At 39.5% G+C, this 21,844-nt stretch overlaps 1 protein-coding gene across 1 annotated transcript in view; it reads left to right on the forward strand.

Moving 5' to 3' along the window:
* Positions 1-21,844, forward strand: part of Lrp2 (LDL receptor related protein 2) — a 176,277-nt gene that overhangs the window by 145,323 nt on the left and 9,110 nt on the right. The window contains exons 57-72 of the mRNA XM_090342693.1: positions 429-557; positions 1,869-1,988; positions 3,373-3,489; positions 4,405-4,521; positions 5,433-5,570; positions 5,731-5,853; positions 7,276-7,404; positions 8,564-8,695; positions 10,218-10,349; positions 12,574-12,717; positions 14,141-14,306; positions 14,686-14,814; positions 16,289-16,509; positions 17,246-17,422; positions 18,240-18,359; positions 21,752-21,842. Of these exons, the coding sequence (XP_090198819.1) occupies positions 429-557; positions 1,869-1,988; positions 3,373-3,489; positions 4,405-4,521; positions 5,433-5,570; positions 5,731-5,853; positions 7,276-7,404; positions 8,564-8,695; positions 10,218-10,349; positions 12,574-12,717; positions 14,141-14,306; positions 14,686-14,814; positions 16,289-16,509; positions 17,246-17,422; positions 18,240-18,359; positions 21,752-21,842 (2,185 nt within the window). The remainder of the gene's footprint in view (positions 1-428; positions 558-1,868; positions 1,989-3,372; positions 3,490-4,404; positions 4,522-5,432; positions 5,571-5,730; positions 5,854-7,275; positions 7,405-8,563; positions 8,696-10,217; positions 10,350-12,573; positions 12,718-14,140; positions 14,307-14,685; positions 14,815-16,288; positions 16,510-17,245; positions 17,423-18,239; positions 18,360-21,751; positions 21,843-21,844) is intronic.

Consider the following 21,844-nt stretch of genomic DNA (forward strand, 5'->3'; position numbering starts at 1 on the left):
TCTCATTTGGGAAACCCTTTAAGGCAGGGAAGGTACGAGCTAGACAGTTCTCCTTTTACACATGAAGTGAAGGCTGTATTAAATGGATGAATGGATGCAGACATGTTAGTGGCAGAACAAACCCTTCAACTTATATATTTTACTTCAAGCCTACTTTTCACCCCCTCTGACCCTAAATTACACTGCAAAACAAATGCATGGTGCTGAGACAGTGAGCAACTCAGGACTCAACTTTTCAAGTCCTGCTTATACAAATTAGACCACACCTAAAGCAGGTACATGGCATTTCATCTGTTTAGTTGGTGACCTGGTTACAGTTACTCATCAGCTCTGTGAGCTCAATGAGACAATGGAAAGATGCCTTCTCGTGCCATTTGCTTGCAGGACTGAGACCTTAAGTTTGATTTTATTGTCCTCTCCCTTTTCAGTGAGTGCTGCCTATAACTGTGACAACCATACGGAATTCAGCTGCAAAACCAACTACCGCTGTGTCCCCACGTGGGCTGTGTGCGATGGTTTCAATGACTGCAGGGACAACAGTGATGAGCAAGGCTGTGGTAGGAGGGGCAACAGGGGAGTGAGGGCTGGGGGGAGGGCAAAAACACTCCAGAGTCAAATTCCTTTATTAGAGAAGAGTAGATTTCCTGTCATTGTTCTTTTTTTTTTTTTGCCAGTCCTGGGGCTTGAACTTAAGGGCCTGGGCACTGTCCTTGGACACTTTTTGCTCACTAGCACTCTGCCACTTGAGCCACATCACCACTTCTGGGCTTTTTCTATGTATGTGGTTCCAGGGAATCGAACCCAGGGCTTCATGCATGCTAGGTGAGCACGCTACCAGTAGGCCACTGTATTTATTGGGGGAATGTAATTTATATACTCTCAAATAATATTTGATCCCAAAGGGTGCTGTAGTTGAGAAAGATATTACTAAGATATTACAGTCGGGCACCTGTGGCTCACGACTAAATTAACTACTTAGAAGGCTGAGTTTGTGATGATCACAGTTCAAAGCTAGCCTGGGCATCCAGAAATGACTTTTTCTCAATCAATAGATGGGAACAGTGCCTGCCATTCTAGCTATATGTAAAGTTGAGGTCAAGAGGCTCATGGTAGCCCAGCCAGAAAAGTTTATTAGATTTTCCATCTCAACAGAAGAAACAGCACAGTGGTCTACACCTGTCATTCTAGCTTTGATGGGAAGCATAAACTATATGGACCGTGGTTTAGGGATGTGCTCTAGAACATGTCTAAGGATAACCAGTGCAAAAAGGGACTGGAGCCAGAGCTCAGCAGCAGAATACCTGCCTAGCAGGCGTGAGTCCCTGAGTTAAAACTGCAGTACCATCAGAAGGAAGTTGGTATTCGTACTTGAAATTTTGGTTTAGTAAAATGTTATAGATTGATTGAACTTGGTGAAAGGAAGGAAAGACTTGGTGTATGCCGCTAAAGGAACATTTCCAAATCAGAATGCATCTTACGTGGTACTTGTCCCATTCTGAATGTCTTTCTGACTTTTTTTTTTCTGAACATCTTTTGGATTGCATAGCTGTGATCATTTAACACATACCCCACCAACAGAAGGCAATGTGATAGTGTCTTTCAGTCTCTTTTACCAAGCCTTTGTTGCCAATGATAAACCAGACACCAGTTTATTTTTGGATCAGTTTCTACTTTCACAAGGATTCAGATAGGTTTAACTTCAGTTATTTAGTTCAAGAGAGTATTGACAAATGAATGCCATTGGCATGCCTTTTTCTGAAAGTTTCAAGAATATAGTAGCACCAGACTGTCTTACAAGGAAACCAGTATGACGTAGTAGATTTCCTGACCATTAGCTTTTGAAACCTTGACTGTGTTTTTTTCTGCAGAGGCACTAACATGCAGTCCTTCGGGGGATTTCCGCTGTGCCAATCACCATTGCATCCCTCTTCGCTGGAAGTGTGATGGGCACGATGACTGTGGCGACAACTCCGATGAGGAAAATTGTGGTGAGTGGTCAGCGTCCTCTGAGCCCGAGTGCTGCTAGGTCTGGGTCTCTGCTCTTGGTGCATTGGTGCATTATTCATCCTCAAAGCTCATGAGGATACATTTCTTGCTGAAATGTCGTCAGTTGAACTTCAAGAGGATTAGATTTGGTGAAGTATAGTTTTGATGATCACATTTGTTTACTTAGCCTTTCTTAAATTATTATTATTTTTAAATTGTGCTAGTCCTGGGGCTTGAACTCAGTGCCTAGGTACTGTCCCTGAACTTCTTTTGCTTAAGGCTGTTGTGGCTGTTTACCACTTTGAGCCACTTCCAGCTTTTTTGGTAGTTGGAGAGAAGAGTCTCACACATTGTATGTCCATGCTGGCTTTGAACTGTGGTCCTCAGATCTTAGCCTCCTGAGTAGCTAGGATTACAGGCGTGAACCACTGGTGCTTAGTGTACTCATTTTTTTAATCCAAAGAGGTAACTTAGGATAAAGGATAAATTCAAGTGAGAGAGAAATAAACAGTACAAAGAAAGAAAGAAAGAAAGAAAGAAAGAAAGAAAGAAAGAAAGAAAGAAAGGAAGCCTCTGCTTAGTAAGCGTTTCCCTAAAATAACCTTAATAGCAGAGGACAGATTTCCTAGGGTATCTGGGTCTTTTAGGAGGGCTACTGGTTAAATACTGGGTCAGATTTTAGTTCCTTTCTCCTATTTAAAGATTTAACTACAAGGACATGGATGAGGAGGTGGAGAGTTGGGATGCAGCAATCTAGATTCAGTCTAATCCTGAATAGCCAATGTGTTTGGAAAACAGTTTCATAGAGACCTGCCCTGAATGTTTGTTAGTGACTCATGATAGGTTTTAAAATTTCAAAATTCCGAGTACAGCTTCACTTTAGCCACCATTTGGAGGTAAGAAGTGATAGCCTTGTGCAATATTGATTATACCTGCAAATATTAGTCAGCTAAAAAGTTCTTATGTGAGGACTGGGAGCATGGCTCAAGCAGTAGAACACCCACTAGCAAGCTTGGGGTTCTCAATTCAAATCCCTGGTCTATGAACATAAATACTTCTTACACAAGAGCATGGTCCAATGCTGGCATTGTATTGTTTATTACAAAGTTAGTTCATATTTAATCTTATAAGAGGTGATCTTAAGTTTTATGAAATAAAGAATTATCTGACAGTCAAATCACCGTTGGATGAACATTCTAGAGATCTTTCTGTATAGCTCTAAAATTAAGACAGGGGTCTTGTTTTAGAAGGTTAGTGATCTTCTCAAACAGACTTCTGGGCCTGGGGACACAGCAGGGCATTGGGTTTGAAGGTGGCCAGCTCCCAGGCTTATCTACTGTGTGTAGCTTCTGGTGCACAGTCATGGCCACACACTTTCTTTTTCAGTGCCTCGGGAGTGTACAGAGAGTGAGTTTCGCTGTAATGATCAGCAATGCATTCCTTCTCGATGGGTCTGTGACCAATACAATGATTGTGGGGACAACTCAGATGAACGGGACTGTGGTAAGTGTTGGAGGTATACATGTATACATGTAGGCATATATGTATACATACATATATAATAGAATCTTGTACTATAACAGAGTAGGGACTTCAAACTAGTATTGTCAAGGTTCTTCAGAAGAGTAAAATGACTTTCGTAATATGTGTAATATATAAACCTTAGAATGAGGTAGTGTCTTCTACTTTCTTTTGGGGGGGGCGTGTCACAGGGCTTGAACTCTGGGTCTGGGCATTGTCCCTGAGCTCTTCAGCTCCAGGCTACCACCCTTCCCCAGGAGCCACAGTCCCATTTACTGTTTTCTAGTGATTAATTGGAGATAAGAGTATCTCAGTCTTTAGTGCCCAGGCTGGCTTTGAACCTTGACCCTCAGATCTTAGCCTCCTGAGTGGCTAGGATTATAGGTGTGATCCACCACACCTGGCTCACTTCCAGCTTTTTCTATGTATGTGGTACCGCGGAATTGAACCCGGGTCTTCATGCATGCCAGGCAAGCACTCTACCACTAGACCAAACTCCTGGCCCCAACTTTCTCTAAGTAGCTAAATTCACAGGCATGAATCACTGGTGCCTGGTGAAATGCCAAGTAAGTTTTATAGTTTTGGCTGAGAGTTAGATCTGAGGAAAGTCAGGTGACAGGAAAAGTTGGGGAATTCTGGTTTCAGAGGGTAAGCTTTGAGAACTGCAAATTAGTTAATGGGAGGGAGATAGAGGAGGTTCATATGTCAAATGGAGATGGTGTGAGTTTGGAGAGTCTACTTATTTGATGACCACAGTTGTGGGTTTGCTGTAAATTAGGTTCAGGAATATGCCTAGGAAGGTGATGAAGTCCTCTCTACACTCTTTGTGCTAATACCTGTCTAGCTGTCTACAAATGACAAGCCCTTAAGGAACGATGGTCTTTTTTTTTTCTTCAGAGATGATGACCTGCCATCCTGAAGATTTTCAGTGTACAAGTGGACATTGTGTTTCCAACCAAGTGAAATGTGATGGAAGAGCTGACTGTTTGGATGCCTCTGATGAAAGCACTTGCCGTAAGTTCCTGGACACCTGAGATCTTGTGTGTGGGGGTGTGTAGATATCATAGTTTAGATGCCTATTACCTACTGCTTCATAGATGAAAAAGCTGTAGGTATTTTCTATTCACCTGGGATTTGAATCATATTGATAATTTTCATGGTAGCAATTCAAGTTCATTTCATTAACAATATTTTAAATATCCAAGTAGTCTGTGCTAACAAAGTACATCTTATCAGTGCTATACAAATAATTAATTTGATAAAACATTTGTGGTAAAGAGAGTTTGAACAATGAATAAACTAGTATAAAGAAATTGGGTTGAGCCAGGCGTGGTGGCCCAGGCCTGTAATCCTAGCTACTCAGGAGTCTGAGATCTGAGGATCAAGGTTCAAAGCCAGCCTGGGCACAAAAGAACCTGAGACTCTTATCTCCAATTAACCCCTAGAAAAATGGGAAATAGAGCTTGGCTCAAGGGTAGGGCAGTAGCCCCCAGGCTGAGTTAAAGCCCCATGACTCACACACACAAAAAAAGTTAGGTTGAACATCAGAGCTATATGGAATTTACACCATCAAAATTCTCTAAATTGCATGAAGACATAAGCATCATTAGAATGGGAAACTAGTATAATCATTCATGTTTTATTCAGTGATTCACCTTTTTATGAATCAGAAAGAGATTATAAAGATGATACAAAGAGATGAGTGTAAAGAGAGTTTTGAAATGCATGATGGGTAAAGCTAGTTCTGGTAGAGTGGAACAATTAATTACACTGGCCCATTTAAGACATACCAAGTAGGGCACAGCATATGAGAATGAACACATGGGATGAGTAGTTTAAAATAGAAAGAACTAAGGGAGAAAGAGTGGGGCAGCATTCTCAAATGTGTAAATTCATCTCAAAGTTTGTGTCTTCTCCCCCATCAGCTACTAGATATCCTAATGGTGCATACTGCTCAGCTTCCATGTTTGAATGTGCAAACCATGTGTGTATCGAGCCACGCTGGATATGTGATGGGGATAACGACTGTATCGATGGTTCGGATGAAGAGCTTCACCTTTGCTGTAAGATCAAGGGGAATGGGCTGCATGTGCTTGTTGATTGAACAAATGAATGATTGCATGAGTGAAGCAAGCCCAGAATGAACAAGCCCTGGAGTTTTGGGTGTCAGTATTCACAGTCTCCTCTTAATTCACAATTTCACCATTCCATCTTTCTTTTCAGTCAATATTACCTGTGAACCACCTTTCCGTTTCCGGTGTGACAATGGTCGCTGCATTTATTCTCACCAGCTGTGCAACACTCAGGATGACTGTGGAGATGGGACTGATGAGAAAGTGGAGCATTGTAAGCAAAAGGCAGAAGTGGGGGGAAGGATGAACAAGGGGCTCCCAATTGTCTTCAGTCTGCAGATTATACCTGTGGGAGGATCAGATTCATTCAGTGGAGGCTCAAGTGGTGCCTATGATAGTGTGTCTCTGCTTACACAGGTGTTTGTAAGACTGTACAAACACTTGCCTAACACAGGTGAAGCCCTACTGTCTCACCTGAGCAAGAGGTTAGCAAATCTCTTAACATTTCAGTCTTTTCAAATATTGAATACAGTGTTTTCTCATCATATAGGAAAGCAAACCTTAAATATTGTTTGCATCATACTTAACAAGTTAAGGAGTTCTTTTCAACCATGGAGGCATGATTCCTTGGCAGCCTGGGGGTGTCAGTTGCTAATCCCTGCATGTAAATGAGTATTCCTTCTCATCTCCAGACGAGAAGATGGAGCTAAGCTGGTGTTACAGCTGGTGTTATCTAACTTCTCTTCTGAAAAATAGAAATGTATTTCCCAGAAGAGAAAAAAACCCCAATAGATTAGTTTGATAGAGAAGTTTCAAAGTGGCTGCAGTTATTCCCTCAGGCATTGGACCTATTTTTACTGTCCTGATTTGAGAATGCCGCAAAATACATCCATTTCAGGAGAGAGTTGATTTAATTTTCTGGATAGTTTAATTTGCCTGGCAAAGGTAGGAAATTTATTTCCCCTGATTCCAATGATGTTTTTCTTCCTTTCTTTCTTTTCCTGAGGAGACTTTACCTGGCAAAATTTAGATATAAATAGTTATTTTTTTTCATTTTTCCATCCCTTGTACTGATGGGGATCTTAGCATGTCATCTCTTAAGAGTGCTCACTGCTATCTCCATCCCAGCAGGGATGGTGTTACCATGGCAACGTTTCAATTTGTACTTTTATTATTCTTTTTTTGGCAGAAATAAATCTGTGATTATAATGCTGTTATGATACTTATTTCCGACCTCATACAAATGGTTCTTTAAAAGCTTTGTTTCCTCCATTTTTTCTTCCCATCTCCCCTACTAATCATGCCATTCCCTGTAGAAAACAAGACATGTACAGTGTACAATCAGTCAGCAAAATCCCAGAATCTCAGTGGTATAAAACAGTACAGACTTCTTTTTCCTCCATATTATGGCCATTTTGTAGCTGACCTCTGGGCATAACTGGCAGGAAGGTGTTGGAACAGCAGAAAAGACAGACACCTTGGAGACACCTGAACTTCAGCCCAGAGGTGGCATACATTACTTACCACTCACTATCCATTGGCAGGAGCTATTTATATCATAACCTAGCTGCAAGGGATCCTGGAAAGTGTTGCAAGCATGCATTTCTTTAGTGAGTCATAACTGCCTTTGTCATAGAGGAGGCATCTTGTTTCATAGGAGAAAAGATTTGAATTTCAAACTGTTCTTAAATTACAGGTAGAAAACCAACTCCTAAACCTTGTACAGAAGATGAGTTTAAGTGTGGCAATGGAAATTGTATTTCAAATCACTATATATGTGATGACTTCGATGACTGTGGTGACCATTCCGATGAAATTGGTTGCAGTGAGTAAACATATTTTTACATTTCATTGTAGTAACTTGGGTTTACAGAATTGAAGCATGCAATGACATAAAGCAGACTATAACCACATAGTTTAATGAACTGCAGTCATGCCCATGGCTAACTATCATTGGTCTGTATCATCACTGTATGCATCTACTACATTCATAATCTCATTTCATCCTTGCAACAATCCAATGACTTAGATATTATGAGTTCCTTTTTTGGTGTCAGTGCTAAGACTTAAGCTCAGAGCCTGGGCACTATCCCTTAGCTTTTTTACTCCAGGCTGGCTTTCTACCAATTGTCTACAGCTCCACTTCTGGCTTTTTGGTGGCTAACTGGAGATAAACCAAGACTCTCAGATTTCAGTCTACTATCACTTAAAATGGTGGTGCATCAGAGATGTCTTAAATGTGAAAAAAAATATAGTACAACATAATTTATTTTATATGATTCAGCATACATTCAGTTATTTCCAACAATTTTTACTATAAATAATGTCATAATCCTTAAACATGAATCATAGTGCTTATTTATTCATTTATTTATGTTTTTCAGTGCTGGGAACTAACCCCAGAGCTGTGAACATGCTAGATGATTGCTCTATCATTGCACAACATCCCCATCCTAGTATGAATATTTTAGAAAGTTCTTTTCTATGTATTACCAGTTTGTAGTTCTAACAGCAATTGCATAACATGACTATTTTATTACATCCTATATAACATGATACATGTAATTAATTAGTAATATTTAGCAAATTTAGTATTATAATTTTCTCTTATTTGTAGTTTTGTTTTAGTCTCATTAGTGTCTTCTGCCTGTCTACCTACCTACCTATCTACCTACCTTTGTAGAATAGAATGAACTATTAGGAGAACAGGGGCTCATAGTTCTGAAGGCCAGAAACGGATGCTATGAGGATGAGTGTAGCAGTACTGTGTATAATAGGAAATAACATTATTTACATTTGTGTAGGTGACCTTGTGTAAGTGATGCCCAGGACACAGAATGTAGATGGCCTCTACTCATTCAATGGCTCTGGGAAGAGGTCATCTCAAGATGCTATGCAGTTGATTATGGACAATTGTATACCATTCATTTGTGACTGATCCACCTTGTATGATTCACTAATGATTCTGGGATTTTGTTTTTCAGATCTGGGTAAAGAAAGAACATGTGCAGAAAATCTATGTGAACACAATTGTACCCAACTGAATGAAGGAGGGTTTATCTGTTCCTGTAGAACTGGGTTCAAAGCTGATATTTTGGACAGAAACTCCTGTCAAGGTAGAATAGATTTCCTCTAATACTTACTAAGAGGACCTTACATATACTTCATAGGTTTTCTCCCTATTTCCTTTTACTAAATTATGATGTAATTCCTGAGTCATTAAAATAGTCAAGAATGAATCGAGCACCAATGGCTATACCTATAGTCCTGGTTGTTCAGGTGGCTGAGATCTGGGGATTTCAGTTTGAAACCAGCTTGAGCAGGAAAGTCTGTGATACTATTATCTCCAAATAATAACCAAGAAGCCAGAAGTATAGCTTAGCCTCTAGTAGTATAGTGCTATGAGAGAGAGAGAGAGAGAGAGAGAGAGAGAGAGAGAGAGAGAGAGAGAGAGAGAGAGAGAGAGAGAGAGAGGAGTCAGGCTTAGGGACATTGCACAGGCCCTGAGTTCAGGACTCCACTCCCACCCCATACTCAAGAATGCCAATTACTTGCTTTCTCTGAATCAAACTACCTTACTGGTGTCTAGGGAAGTGTGTAGCAGATAGTGTACCCACAGTAATATTTGTGGATTTGATAAGAGTGATGAAGGATTTTATTATGAAGGCTGCTTCTTTTCTTTTTTTGGTCATGGGTCTTGAACTTTAGGCCTATTCCTGAGAGCACTCCACCACTTTGAGCCACAGTACCACTTCCAGTTTTCTGGTGGTTAATTGATGAGTTCCCACAGACTTTCACGGCCTGGACTGGCTTTAACTCTTGATCCTCAGATTCCTCAGATCTTAACCTCTTGAGTGGTTAGGATTACAGGCATGAGTTACTGGCACCTGGTTAAAATCAAATTTTAAAAATCAAACAAAGATTTCTCTCTTGATCTTAAGTAACACATATTACAGATCTATTGTGCTAAAGCATACTCGAATTGTAGGGTGGGGAGATGAAAAATAACTCATCAAGGTTGTCAGTGATGACTATGCTTTTTAAATGTCTTTTATTATGTAGTATTATTTTAAGTATGAATTTATTTTATTAATTAATTTTTAGAATAAATAATTTAGGCTATACATTAAATTAAGTAATAAAATTTATTATATTGTAATTAATAAAAGACATCATAATAAGTTACTGTTTATTCATATGTTATATTCAGATTATTTGAAGGGTTCTTTCGTATGCTGAAGCATAAAAGTCAATTGGAGTAGCATAGAAATGACTCTTATTCCTAAAATTAATGAGCTGAGGGCAGTACCAGTTCTACAAATGTTTTCTGAAAGTGAAAATTTGCTTTGCTGTTTTATAAAAGAACATATTTTAGTTCTAATTGTTTCTATTTGATCAGTTTTGGAACTTTTTGGCCTAATGATACTCCATATTTGATAGATTTTTTTCTTTCTAAGTGAGGAAAAGCATGTGAAACACTTTCTGAAATTTAGTAAGTGTTCCTCAAATGCTAGTGTCATTGCTTGTTTTCATCTGTATTTTTTTGTCCCCCATTGCTTAGGAATGTATATTTAAATTAAAATGGGGTCTGGAAATAGATTGGAACAGTTTTAATGTTTAATTTCATTTTGCCTATAGACATCAACGAATGCGAACAATTTGGAACTTGTCCTCAGCACTGTGAAAATACCAAAGGAAGCTATGAATGTTTCTGTGCTGCTGGCTTCCAGTCCATGAGCACTCACCATGGAGAACGATGTGCAGCTGACGGTAGGTTGAGTTCACCTCAACATCAAGTGACTCCGGGGAGAGAGAAAAGCTGACAAGTATACTATACGAGGAAATAAACCTTTGATTCTGAACCTTCTAAAAGGAAGATTAAACTTCTAAAAAGAAGTTAAAAAACTGGCCAGCTAATTCTCCTCCAACACCTACCTAGTCTCTGTCTTATTGTTTCCTCTTCTCTTCTTCCAGTTTACAATAGTAACCACTATCTCCCAACAAATATGTCAGGATGGAGATTACTCAGGAATTTCTTATTTTCTTGATGTAGTCTCATTTTCACTGTGATAAAACTGTCAAACATGGACAGGATGTTAACCTCTGGAAGACTCAAAACAATAGCACAAGCTTGTCATAAGACAGTCATCAACAGAAAGAAATGAAGGCAGCCCTTCCACTCCCACTCCATGAGATCTAAAACTAAGCAATTCAAGATGAGCACAAAGGACTTTGATTTAGGGCAAGTCAAGGACACTGCTGACTTTGCTTCTTGCTATTGTTCAAGGACCACTGAGCACAGACAGGATGGAGCCCCGGCCACTGAGAATTTCAATCATGGGTTTTACATTTCAAGCTAGTGTTAGTGTCTGAGACTCAGGCGAGATGAAAAGCAGTAATAAATTCTAGATAGAAAACACAAGCTGAGAAGAATATAAGTCTGAGGTATTATATTCTAAATTTCAGAGATCAGATGTAAATCAGCACATCCTAGTGAAAGAGTATAGGCCTTTGTTTGGGATTTGAAATTTGTTCTAGAGTTTAAGAAAATTAGCACGAAAATAGCTTTCACTTTTTAAATTGAGGGCAAAATGGCCATACATTATATTCTTATAAATTGGGCATGCTTCATATGCATTTGAATAGCATACTTAAATGTTTTATCTTCCAAACATTTCTGATAGTGGACAGAAAAATTATAGTTAAAGCATGTGAACAGTTGGTCTGTATTAAACAGTAAATTTAAGGAAGTCCAACTCTTTTAATTAAGGAGATGAGTGGCATAAATTAGAATATTCATATGAAACAGAATGTCAAGATTAAGAAAGTACTTAAATTACATTTGATTGACATTTTGCAAGTAAGTTACATTTTAACAATTCTAGACAAGCTTCTTAGAATGAGTCATTGTTAAAAGATCTAATTTAGGTAAACATTTTTTTTAAAATCATGAGTGACTCCCCACCCCCCACATTAGCTAGAAGTTAAATTGCATTATGGAGATCATTATTTGCTAAAAGAATAATAAAACTTGTCAGGGAAAAAAGTGAAAACTCCCCTACTAAAGTTTTGTGAAATTGTGAATGTTATATTTGTCTTGTGAAATAGAATATCTACAGTCTTATCTGTTTTTATTTGTTATTTTTATTTTTATTTTTTGTGCCTGGGGCTTGAACTCAGGGCCTGGATGTGCTATCCCTGAGCTTTTGTGCTTTTGTGCTTTTGTGCTTTTGTGAGCACTCTACCACTGAAGCCACAGTTCTACTTCCAGCTTTTTGATGGTTAATTGGATATAAGAGTCTCACAGACTTTCCTGCTCAGGCTGGCTTTGAATCATAATCCTCAGATCTCAACCTGAATAGCTAGGGTTACAGGCGTGAGCTGCTGAGGCCTAGCCGTCTTGTCTGTTTTAATGTCAGTGGGCAAGGTAGAAACTTGCAATGCAACGAAGTCTCTTTGTAGGCATCTCAGGCTTGTTTACATTTCCACTAAGGATTACAGAATAATGTTCCTGGCAGATGTAGCTTTCTATTTGTATTGGAGCCCAAAATATACAGAGTTTTTGTAATTTTGAAGGATAGTGAGCCTTATTAATTAACAGAGTTGGTCAGATTCCTATTTAAAAATCCATTTGTTCCTGGGCACAGTGGCTCATACCTGTAATCGTAGCTACACAGGAGACTGAGATCTGAGGATCTCAGTTCAAATGCGGCCCAGGCACTAAAGACCCCGAGGCTCTTATCTCCAACTAACCACTAGAAAAAAATGGAAGTGGTGCTGTGGCTCTAGGGGTAGGGCGGTAACCTTGAGCCGAAGAGCTCAGGGACAGCCCAGGCCCAGAGTTCATGCCCCATGACTGACCAAAAAACCCCATTCATTTTCTTTGTAGAGGAAGAGAAAAATACTTGCTATGTATTTTATGTCATAGGTCACATCTTAAAGTTTGTAAAATTCAAACAAGATAAAACAGCTCTTGATTTTTCCCCCTCCACAGGGGACCCACCTTTGTTTCTTCTGCCTGAGAATGTTCGCATTCGAAAGTACAATATCTCATCTAAGAAGTTCTCAGAGTATCTTGAAGAGGAGGAACGCATCCAAACTATCGATTATGATTGGGATCCTGAGGGCATAGGCCTCAGTGAGTATCAACACTGGCATCCATCCCTCATATGAATTGACTTTATTGGATATTTAGATGGTGAACTTGGAGTATGTGTTTATTTTTAACATGTGGACTTTATTGAGTGAATGAATAAGGAAACTCCCAGTGGGCATGCTGCTGACATTTTATGCTACCCTTAGGCTCCTGTCAACCTTTTCTGATTTCTCCATACCTTCATTTTATTACTTCCTTACCTTTGCTCATGTAACTCCTATCATTTTATGCTTGCGAAATTTCCATGTGGGCTTCCAGACCTGTTTTCAGTACCCTGGCCTTTGTGACATCTTGGATGGCTGCTCTCAGCAGGGCTGCTATGAGCCACAGCAGTCTTCTACCAGGACACATTACACTGAGCTATATATCTCGCTGTCCGTGGTCCCTACACGTGCTCTTCGGAGATGTGATTGGATTCATTTCTACATGTTCTAGCATCTGGCTTAGCATGGAGCACTATATATGTGGCAGTGTGCCTGAAAATCTTAACTGCTTGAAGAAAAAATGTGAATTATGCCTGGTATTGACTTTTGTCTGTTATGTCTACAAACTTGGCTTCTATCCTGGCCTCCTTTGTCTACAAATTCATCACCTTAAGCAATTGTTACAATTCCCTGGGGCTCAATTATTTCATCTAAAAGATAATATAGTAATATTATTCCTTATACCTACTTCTGTGAGCTGTTTTGAAGATTGAATGGAATAATACATATGAAATATATATTATTCACACATACAATAAGATTTTATGTCCTTCTTTGTTCCTTTATTTCTTTTTCCTTTTTTTATAGTAAATATTTCAAGAATGCTGCATATCTAAGAAAGCAGCATGTGCCTAATGCCTTGAAAGTCACGGTCTTATGCCCTGAGTTCTGGTATATGCTTGTGATCTCAGTTCTTAGGAGACTGGGGCAGGAGGATTGCCAGTTCAAGGCCAGCCTGAACTATGTAGCAAGACCCCATTTCCAAAAAATCCACCAGTATTCTTATGATTTAACAATACCTGTCATATACTGCTCTTAAAAACTGACAATAAAAAATGACTTTTTGTCTACCTGGCTTTAAAAAAAATTGACATTAATACTAAGCATGACTTCAAGTTGTCAGAAGTCTAATCTGGTTTATCTATACATTCTATCTTAGAAAATACACTTTGTTCTTAATGAAGGGAATAGGCTTTTGGCCAATACGTATTTTAGTGAATTACCTTCGAATAGGAACCAAAAAGTGATCTGTGGAGTAATTTGTAGTTAAGTTTGATAAATTTTGAGGCTTGATCACTTTGACAATTAAATTGTTGGTATTATAAAGATGTTGAATATTCAGTAATTAAGTTCTTGATTAGATTCCAGCTCCTTTCTTACCTGCTCCTAATGTGAGTCTGGACGTGTGTCTTCCTCTATAGGTGTTGTGTATTATACAGTGCTAGCCCAGGGCTCTAAGTTTGGTGCTATCAAACGTGCCTACATCCCCAACTTTGAATCCGGCAGCAATAATCCCATACAAGAAGTTGACCTGGGCCTGAAATATATAATGCAGCCAGATGGATTAGCAGTGGACTGGGTTGGAAGGTAAATTTGTTACATGTCTCCCTCTTGCCTATTCTGTCTTCCTGGCAAGAGCTGTCTACTCTTCATGGTACAAGTTCAAGTTCTGCCTGACCTAGGTATGGGTGCAGCTCAATAATGCCTCTGACTGGGAGCTGGAAGTCCATGTCTGGTAACCAACTAGATCTTTGACCAGGCTCACTGCTGTGTGCAGCACCATAACTGATCCTCGGCGGCTTACATCCAGAACCTTCCAAAGATGGCCCCTGGGCTGAAGAGATTACTGATCTGTGTACTCATCTCACTGGCTAGAACTTTAAAATCTTTCTCATCTTCAAGCCTCTTTCCTTGAAATGATCCATCTAGATTTTCCTGTTGTTTAATGTTGCTCCTCTGCATTCAGGCATATTTACTGGTCAGATGCCAAGAGTCAACGGATTGAAGTGGCTAGACTGGATGGAAGGTATAGAAAGTGGCTGATTACTACTCAACTGGATCAACCAGCTGCAATTGTTGTGAATCCCAAGCTAGGGTAAGTACTTAAAAGGAATTGTAAATGTTCTAGAGATTCTCCCTCTGGATCCTCATCAAATTACATACCTTCAAGGTTTTCTTACTAGTTGTATTGAAACTGGCCTTTGATTTAATTAATTAATAATTTTTTTGGTGCTAGTCCTGAGGTTTGAACTCAGGGTCTTGGCACTGCCCTTAAGGTTCACTTGTTTAAGGCTAGAGCTCTGCCACTTGAGCCACAGCTTCACTTCCAGCTTTTGGGTGATTGATTGGAGATAAGAGTCTCATAGACTTACCTGTCTGGGTTGGGCTGTGAACCTTGAGCCCCAGATCTCAGCCTCCTGAGCAACTAGAATTATTACATGTGAGCTACTGGTATCTGGCAGTTATTTTATTTCTATTTCCTACTTTCTTGGCTTGATTGCTTAGCTGGCATTCTTCCACTTGAGGCACAGCTCAGCCTTGTTTTCTATTGGTTATTTTGGTTATGTAGTCTCATAGACTTTCTGCCTGGGCTGGCTTCAAACTGTGATTCTCTGAACTCAGCCTCCACAGCAACTAAGATTACAGGCATGAACAATCCACATCTGTCCTTCAGTCATTTTTTATGGTGGGATTTATGATGGGTTAGAGGACTAGACTATATCATGGGATCTTGTAGGACCAATGAGTTTTGAAAGAATTCCTTTGAGAACATACCTGAGAAATCTTTCTGAGTTCATTAGTTTCTTGTCTGAATTTTAACAGTGTGCTTTTAACTGCTTTAAGTGAACGTTTCAATAGGATTTTTTTTTACATTTTGACACTTTAAAGATAATCTGTTGATTGCAATTCAGCTAAGAATGTGGTTCTGTTTTATTGGATATACAAAGCATTTATTCTCCTAGTATTAAAATTTATAAAATAACACATTTATACAGATGTATTATTCATTTGTAGCTTGTTTAAGAATCATCTCAGCATGAAAACTAGTCTGGGCACTTTTCCCCCTTAATTTCATAACAATTATCTGGATAATTATATACATACTTAATTTCAGAATAGTGACACCTTGAATTTTATCTGTTTTTTGGTTACCCCCCAATACTTCCCCTGTTTGGATAGGTCCAGTATAACCTTTTATGGTTATAGTAGTATTTGTACATAAAACACTATGAGTTATTATTACTTTGATTCTGTTATTTACATGTTAAGTTCTATCCTCAGAACCTTAACAGGGACACTTGAAACAATTTTTCCTGACAAAGACTAACTTGTAATGTGGATTTGACCTCAGCATCAGTCATTGCTTTGCCTATGTTATACATATAAGAGCTTAGAGGCAAAGAGGCTCTCCTTGTCTTTAGCAGAGTTGATGTAAACAGTGTCACTTAGCACTCATATCTCAGTGCAAAAGCTCTTGGTTAAAAAGCTGTCAGTAACACTCAAGGCTCGGTGGTAGAAAAAGAGATACATTAGTTGAGTTACTACAGTAAAGAAAATTTCTGTTGCAGGCTTATGTTCTGGACTGACCAGGGAAAAGAACCTAAAATTGAGTCTGCCTGGATGAATGGCGAGCACCGCAGCGTCCTGGTTTCCCAGGACCTTGGCTGGCCAACTGGTCTTACCATAGATTATCTGAACAATGACCGGATCTATTGGAGTGATTCCAAGGAAGATGTGATCGAAACCATAAAATATGATGGCACAGATAGGAGAATCATTGTAAATGAAGGTAGGAAATGAGTTTGGACTTAATACAGTAAATAATTTACTAATATGGTTTGAATGTATTTTCCTATTTTCTCAAGAAGCAACCTTGGTTTTAGAAAGTGGTTTATATAGTTTCTGAATAAAGTGAAAGTTCATTCATTAGTAATAATTAAGTCTCTTCAGGGGCCCCTTCTACATAGTTAAAAAATGTTTCTCAGGAGCAGACACTGAAATAATTTATATTATTCCCGAGGTGTTGCTCATGTGTACATATTAATTGCTTCTGGATACATACATTCTTTTGTGCCAGGTTGCTCATTATGCACAGCTGGAAACATCTGGAAGGAAAGTAGCATTTGGTTTTCTTATCCAGAGTCTGCAAAACTGCAGATCTAGTACTTATCACATTTCTTTCTAACTGACCAGTGTTGTCTTACATCCAAAAGAGAAATAGAAAGGAAATCCCTGTTTTACAAATTGTTTTCCCTAAATGGAATAGAATCAGCAAGTTGGAAGTGAGCTAGTGCCCTATATGATTTTGCTTTTGTTTAAATTGTTTTGTTTAATTTCTGTCATCTTAATCATTCAATGTAGTACTTTCTCAGTATACAGTGTTTGCCCCTGAAAAACCTGGACTTTCAAGGCATTGTATTAAGGGATAATTGAAGCAGAATCCCATTAGACATGGGATATCCCATAGGATATTGTGTTGTTCATAACTATATCTTTTGTTTTGTTTTACTACAATGTATGAGCAGCAATCAAGCCTTTCAATCTGGATATCTTCGAAGACCAGTTATACTGGGTAGCAAAGGAGAAGGGAGAAGTATGGAGTAAAAATAAATTTGGACAAGGAAATAAAGAGAAAATATTGTCTGTGAACCCTTGGCTCACACAAGTTCGAATCTTTCATCAATTTAGATATAATAAGTCAGGTAATTCTCAGCCTTGGAATAAATACTCTTTGTTATCATTTCAGAATAATGGCTACAGAGTTGGGAAAGGGTAGAAAGGGATAATAGGCTACTTTTGGTACAGGTGAGAGGTGTGTGTGTATACATTTATGTAGGTGTCAGTATGGATAGGTGCTTTAAGCCATTTAGACTCAAAAGATAAAACTGGAGATCAAATGCTATTAAATGAGGAGCTTTAATGCTCATATTCAAACTCCAGACCAATTTGAATCTGAGTTTGTGGGAATGAAGATTTATATTTTGAATAGCTCCAGATGAGCCACAGCTATAAATTTCCTTTTGTTGTAAATCAGGAAATTAAAGCCCAAGGTCTCCATGGATGGCTACAGTGGAAATTTTGTCTATTATATGCATTGGGCAGGCCATCTGTATAACTATTTGGATAAGGACAAATCTTGACCTTAGCAGTGGTTCTTACTGGTATTTTGTACCATTTCAACTTATTTATCATTGATGAAATTTTGAAGTTAGCCAGTGAAGAAAATAGATGCCCACTTTTCAGGTCTCCCAGGGCACAGAGGAGCTAAGTGATGCCAATAAAAATGGGAGTAGTACGTAAGTGGCATGGATGGCCTAGGGAGCGACTGTGTTAGGGGAGCAGCAAGGATGGTGGTGAAAATGAGGGTGAATATGATGGCAGCACATGGCCTGGAGCTGTTGGGATGTCACTTGGGCCCTACCATCACTTAGCATAGCCACACTGAGTTGATAAGTGTACCCTCAGTTGACTATTCAATCTCCTTCTGGGCCCTAACTGATGTTCTGATCTTCCTTCCAGTGTCCAACCCTTGCAAAGAGGTCTGCAGTCACCTCTGTCTATTGAGACCTGGTGGATACAGCTGTGCCTGTCCCCAAGGCTCCAACTTCCTCCCTGGAAGCACTGTTGAGTGTGATGCAGGTAGGGAACCACCTGAGCCAACACGGGCCTTTCAGGAGCCAGAAGAATCCTGTGTACTGGGTCCTTTGCAGAGCAGGGTGGGGTGAGAAACATGAACAGAGTTGAGTGGGACCCATGATTTCTGAGAATTATTGATTAAGATTTGAAGGCTTTGTGTCCAGTACTCCCAAATACGTAGTTCCATTGTTTTGTAAAGACACTGTGAAGAATGTTTTCTACAAGGCCTCTTCCTCATTCCTTTATCCCTCACTGCATTCTTGTCTCAGAATTTACTCAGCCTTCCTGAAGTCCTCCAGGCCAAGAACCATATTCCCCAGGTGGGAGGAATTTATACACTGTGTTTATCGCATATTTATTTCAGAATTATAACAAATGATAGAAAGGCCATATTTTGGAAGATACCATATGCTGTTGGGAAACAAAGACCAGAATTAGGAAGCAGTGATTTAATTCCCATTGCAAATGCTATGGAGGATCTGTCTTTGGAAAGACCTCTTCTCAGTGACTTTTCAATTAAGCACTTAACAGGTCTAAGTGAATAGTGAATGTTCCCAACTACCGTGCTAGCTAAACAAGCACGTTAAGAAGTCATCCTGCAGCTTATTTTATGACTAACATTGTAGGGGACCTTCACAATTTTAGTTGCAGGGAAACTAAAAACCTTCTACCACCAGGGGGCCAAAGTGACCAAACAAGAATCTACCCTTTGAACTTTTATCCCAAGTAAATTAAAAAAGTTGTCAGGTTTGGAGGATGAACTCAAGAGGGGGAAAAAATGTTTCCTTTCTCCTCTTTACCCTTACCCCTATGCTCATACCAACACAGCTAGAGAAATAATGGCAAGGGTCCAATACTAAAAGCAATATTTTGAACAAAATAGCCTTAGAGATCTGCTTTGTGCTAAAGATGTATTATTCTCTCTCTCTCTCTCTCTCTCTCTCTCTCTCTCTCTCTCTCTCTCTCTCTCTCTCTCTCTTTTATTTTTGTGGGTTGTGGGGCTTGGGCTCTGGGCACTGTCCCTGAGCTCTTCAGCTCAAGGCTACAGCCCTACCCTGGAGCCACAGCACCACTTCCACTTTTCTAGTGGTTATTTGGTGATAAGAGTCTCACAGTCTTTAGTGCCCAGGCTGGCTTTGAACCATGATCCTCAGATCTCAGCCTCCTGAGTAGCTAGGGTTACAGGCATGCACCACCTCACCTGGGTATTCTGATGTTTATTGTAGAACAGCTGTTGAGTCCGCTGCCATTCATATATTACTATATATATATATATACACACACATATATTTATTTGTCAGCCATGGGGCTTGAACTCAGTTCCTGGGCACTCTCCCTGAACTCCATTTCTGATTTCCTGGTGGTTAATTGGAGCTGAAAGTCTCCTAGGCTTTCCTGCTCGGGTTGGCTTCCAACTGTAATATTTAGAACTGGGCCTCTTGAGTAGCTAAGATTACAGGCATGAGCCATCAATGCCCGGTAGAAAAAAATTTAACCAAGTAGGTTGTATTGAGATTCTCATTTAAAATGACCTTAGCCAAAGTAAATAAATTATTGATAGCGGTCATCCATGTAGGGCCCTGGTTTGGTATGACTTAATCGGTTCAATCAGTAATAAGTAAATGCATACTAGATGGATAAAACCAAGTTCCTTGGTGTCATTGAGTTTAGTTTTTAATAAGATAATAAATACAGACACTGCAAACATATAATAGGTCAGGAGGTGAAGGTGCCAAAATGACTGAGAAGGATGTGGGTGGCATGGATGGCCTTGCTCTTTTAGGAAGAATGTTCAGGATTGGCTTCTCCAATAATGAGAGCCCAAAGTGAAGAGCTAAGCCTTGGGGCTGGGGTGAAGAGCACAAACCCACTCCTAAATAAAGTCTCCATATGTCTTTGAAGACCTTGAAGCATACAGGAGCCATCAATCACATCCACAGAGTACGGGAAAGTTGTGGGGGAAAGGGTTAATCAGGCAGAAGTAACCCAGAGAATGAATTTTAAAAATGAGGTGGCTTCATTTTCAAATGTGTCCACCTATTGACTGGTCTTTTGATGCTTTGGTGCCTCTTATTTGTTCCTTTGGTTTTGTTTTTGTGCCAGACTTAGAGCTTGAACTCACGGCTTGGGCACTGTCCCCGAGCTTTTATGCTCAAGTATAGTGCTCTACCACTTTGGGCTACAACTCCATTTCTGGCTTTTTGAGAGTTAACTGGAGATAAGAGTCTCATGGAGTTTTTCCTATCTGGGTTGACTTTGAATTAAGATCCTTGGATCTCAGCTTCTTGTGTAGCTAGGATTACAGGCCTAAGCCACTAAGGTCTCGCATGTTGCAGTTTTGAAACTCTTAATCTTAATGGTTCTCAGAGGGGATTTTGAAGAACTTCAATGTAGAGATAAATTTTTTTCCATATATTTTCTATTGTAATTAATAGAAGGGTTACATTGTATTTATCGGACAGAGGGTGCATTACTTCACATACACTGATACCCTTTCTCATGTCTTGGTCCCCATTTCCCTCCCCTCACCCCCGCCCCTCATCTTGTTTCCCCCCCTTCCCTATCTGACTTCAAATAACCAAATATGCATGTATACAATATATCAGATAACAAGGTGAAATACTGTAACAATATGAGATAACCAAGGGACAGCAAAAGAGATGAGAGATAACATAGTACATTAAGGACAACAATCACTCCTTATATGCTTTTGTTTCTGTATCCTAGAGGTCCTTTCATTTAGAGTCATACTATATGGCCTTATGTATCTAGGTTTTGTTCTATTGTAAATATCTGCTAGGAGAGCCCAAGGTTTCTGCTGATTATGACAAATGAGGGAAACCATTGAGTTTATGTTTCTTGGAGTCTGGTTTATTACACTTAATATGATTTTTTCTAAGTCTTTCCATTTTCTTACAAATGGGGCGATGTTGTTCTTTCTGATGGCAGCATAGAATTCCATTGTGTATCAATACCACATCTTGTTGATCCATTCCTCAACTAAGGGGCATCTGGGTTGGTTCCATATCTTTGCTATGGTAAATAGTGCTGCAATGAACATCGTTGTGCTAGTGGATTTAGTATGTCCTTGTTTCTGGACGATGAGATAAATTTAAGAGATTTTCTAACCATCAGTCACTTTTAGTGACTAATATAGAACTTTGTCTCTCTCTACTCTTTTGTGGGGTGTTGGGGAGGTGAGATGCTTTTTCTCCCCACTCTCCCCCCCCACACCTGGGACTTCCTTATTGATAAAGGAATTCACTTGACTTAGCAGAACTAGAATATTTGGGCCACTCCTTCAGGCCCCAGCCCCAGCCCTGGACAAGACTGAATGGTGTGGGAGCTCCACTTTGCATGGCTGACCAACACATGCCTGATTTTCCCTTCTACAGCCATCGAACTTCCTGTCACCATGCCCACGCCATGCAGATGTATGCACGGAGGAAGCTGCTACTTTGATGAGAATGACCTCCCCAAATGCAAGT

Source organism: Megascapheus bottae, chromosome 12, assembly GCF_031878675.1.
Source record: "Megascapheus bottae isolate mThoBot1 chromosome 12, mThoBot2.hap1, whole genome shotgun sequence".
Lineage (NCBI taxonomy): Eukaryota > Metazoa > Chordata > Mammalia > Rodentia > Geomyidae > Megascapheus > Megascapheus bottae.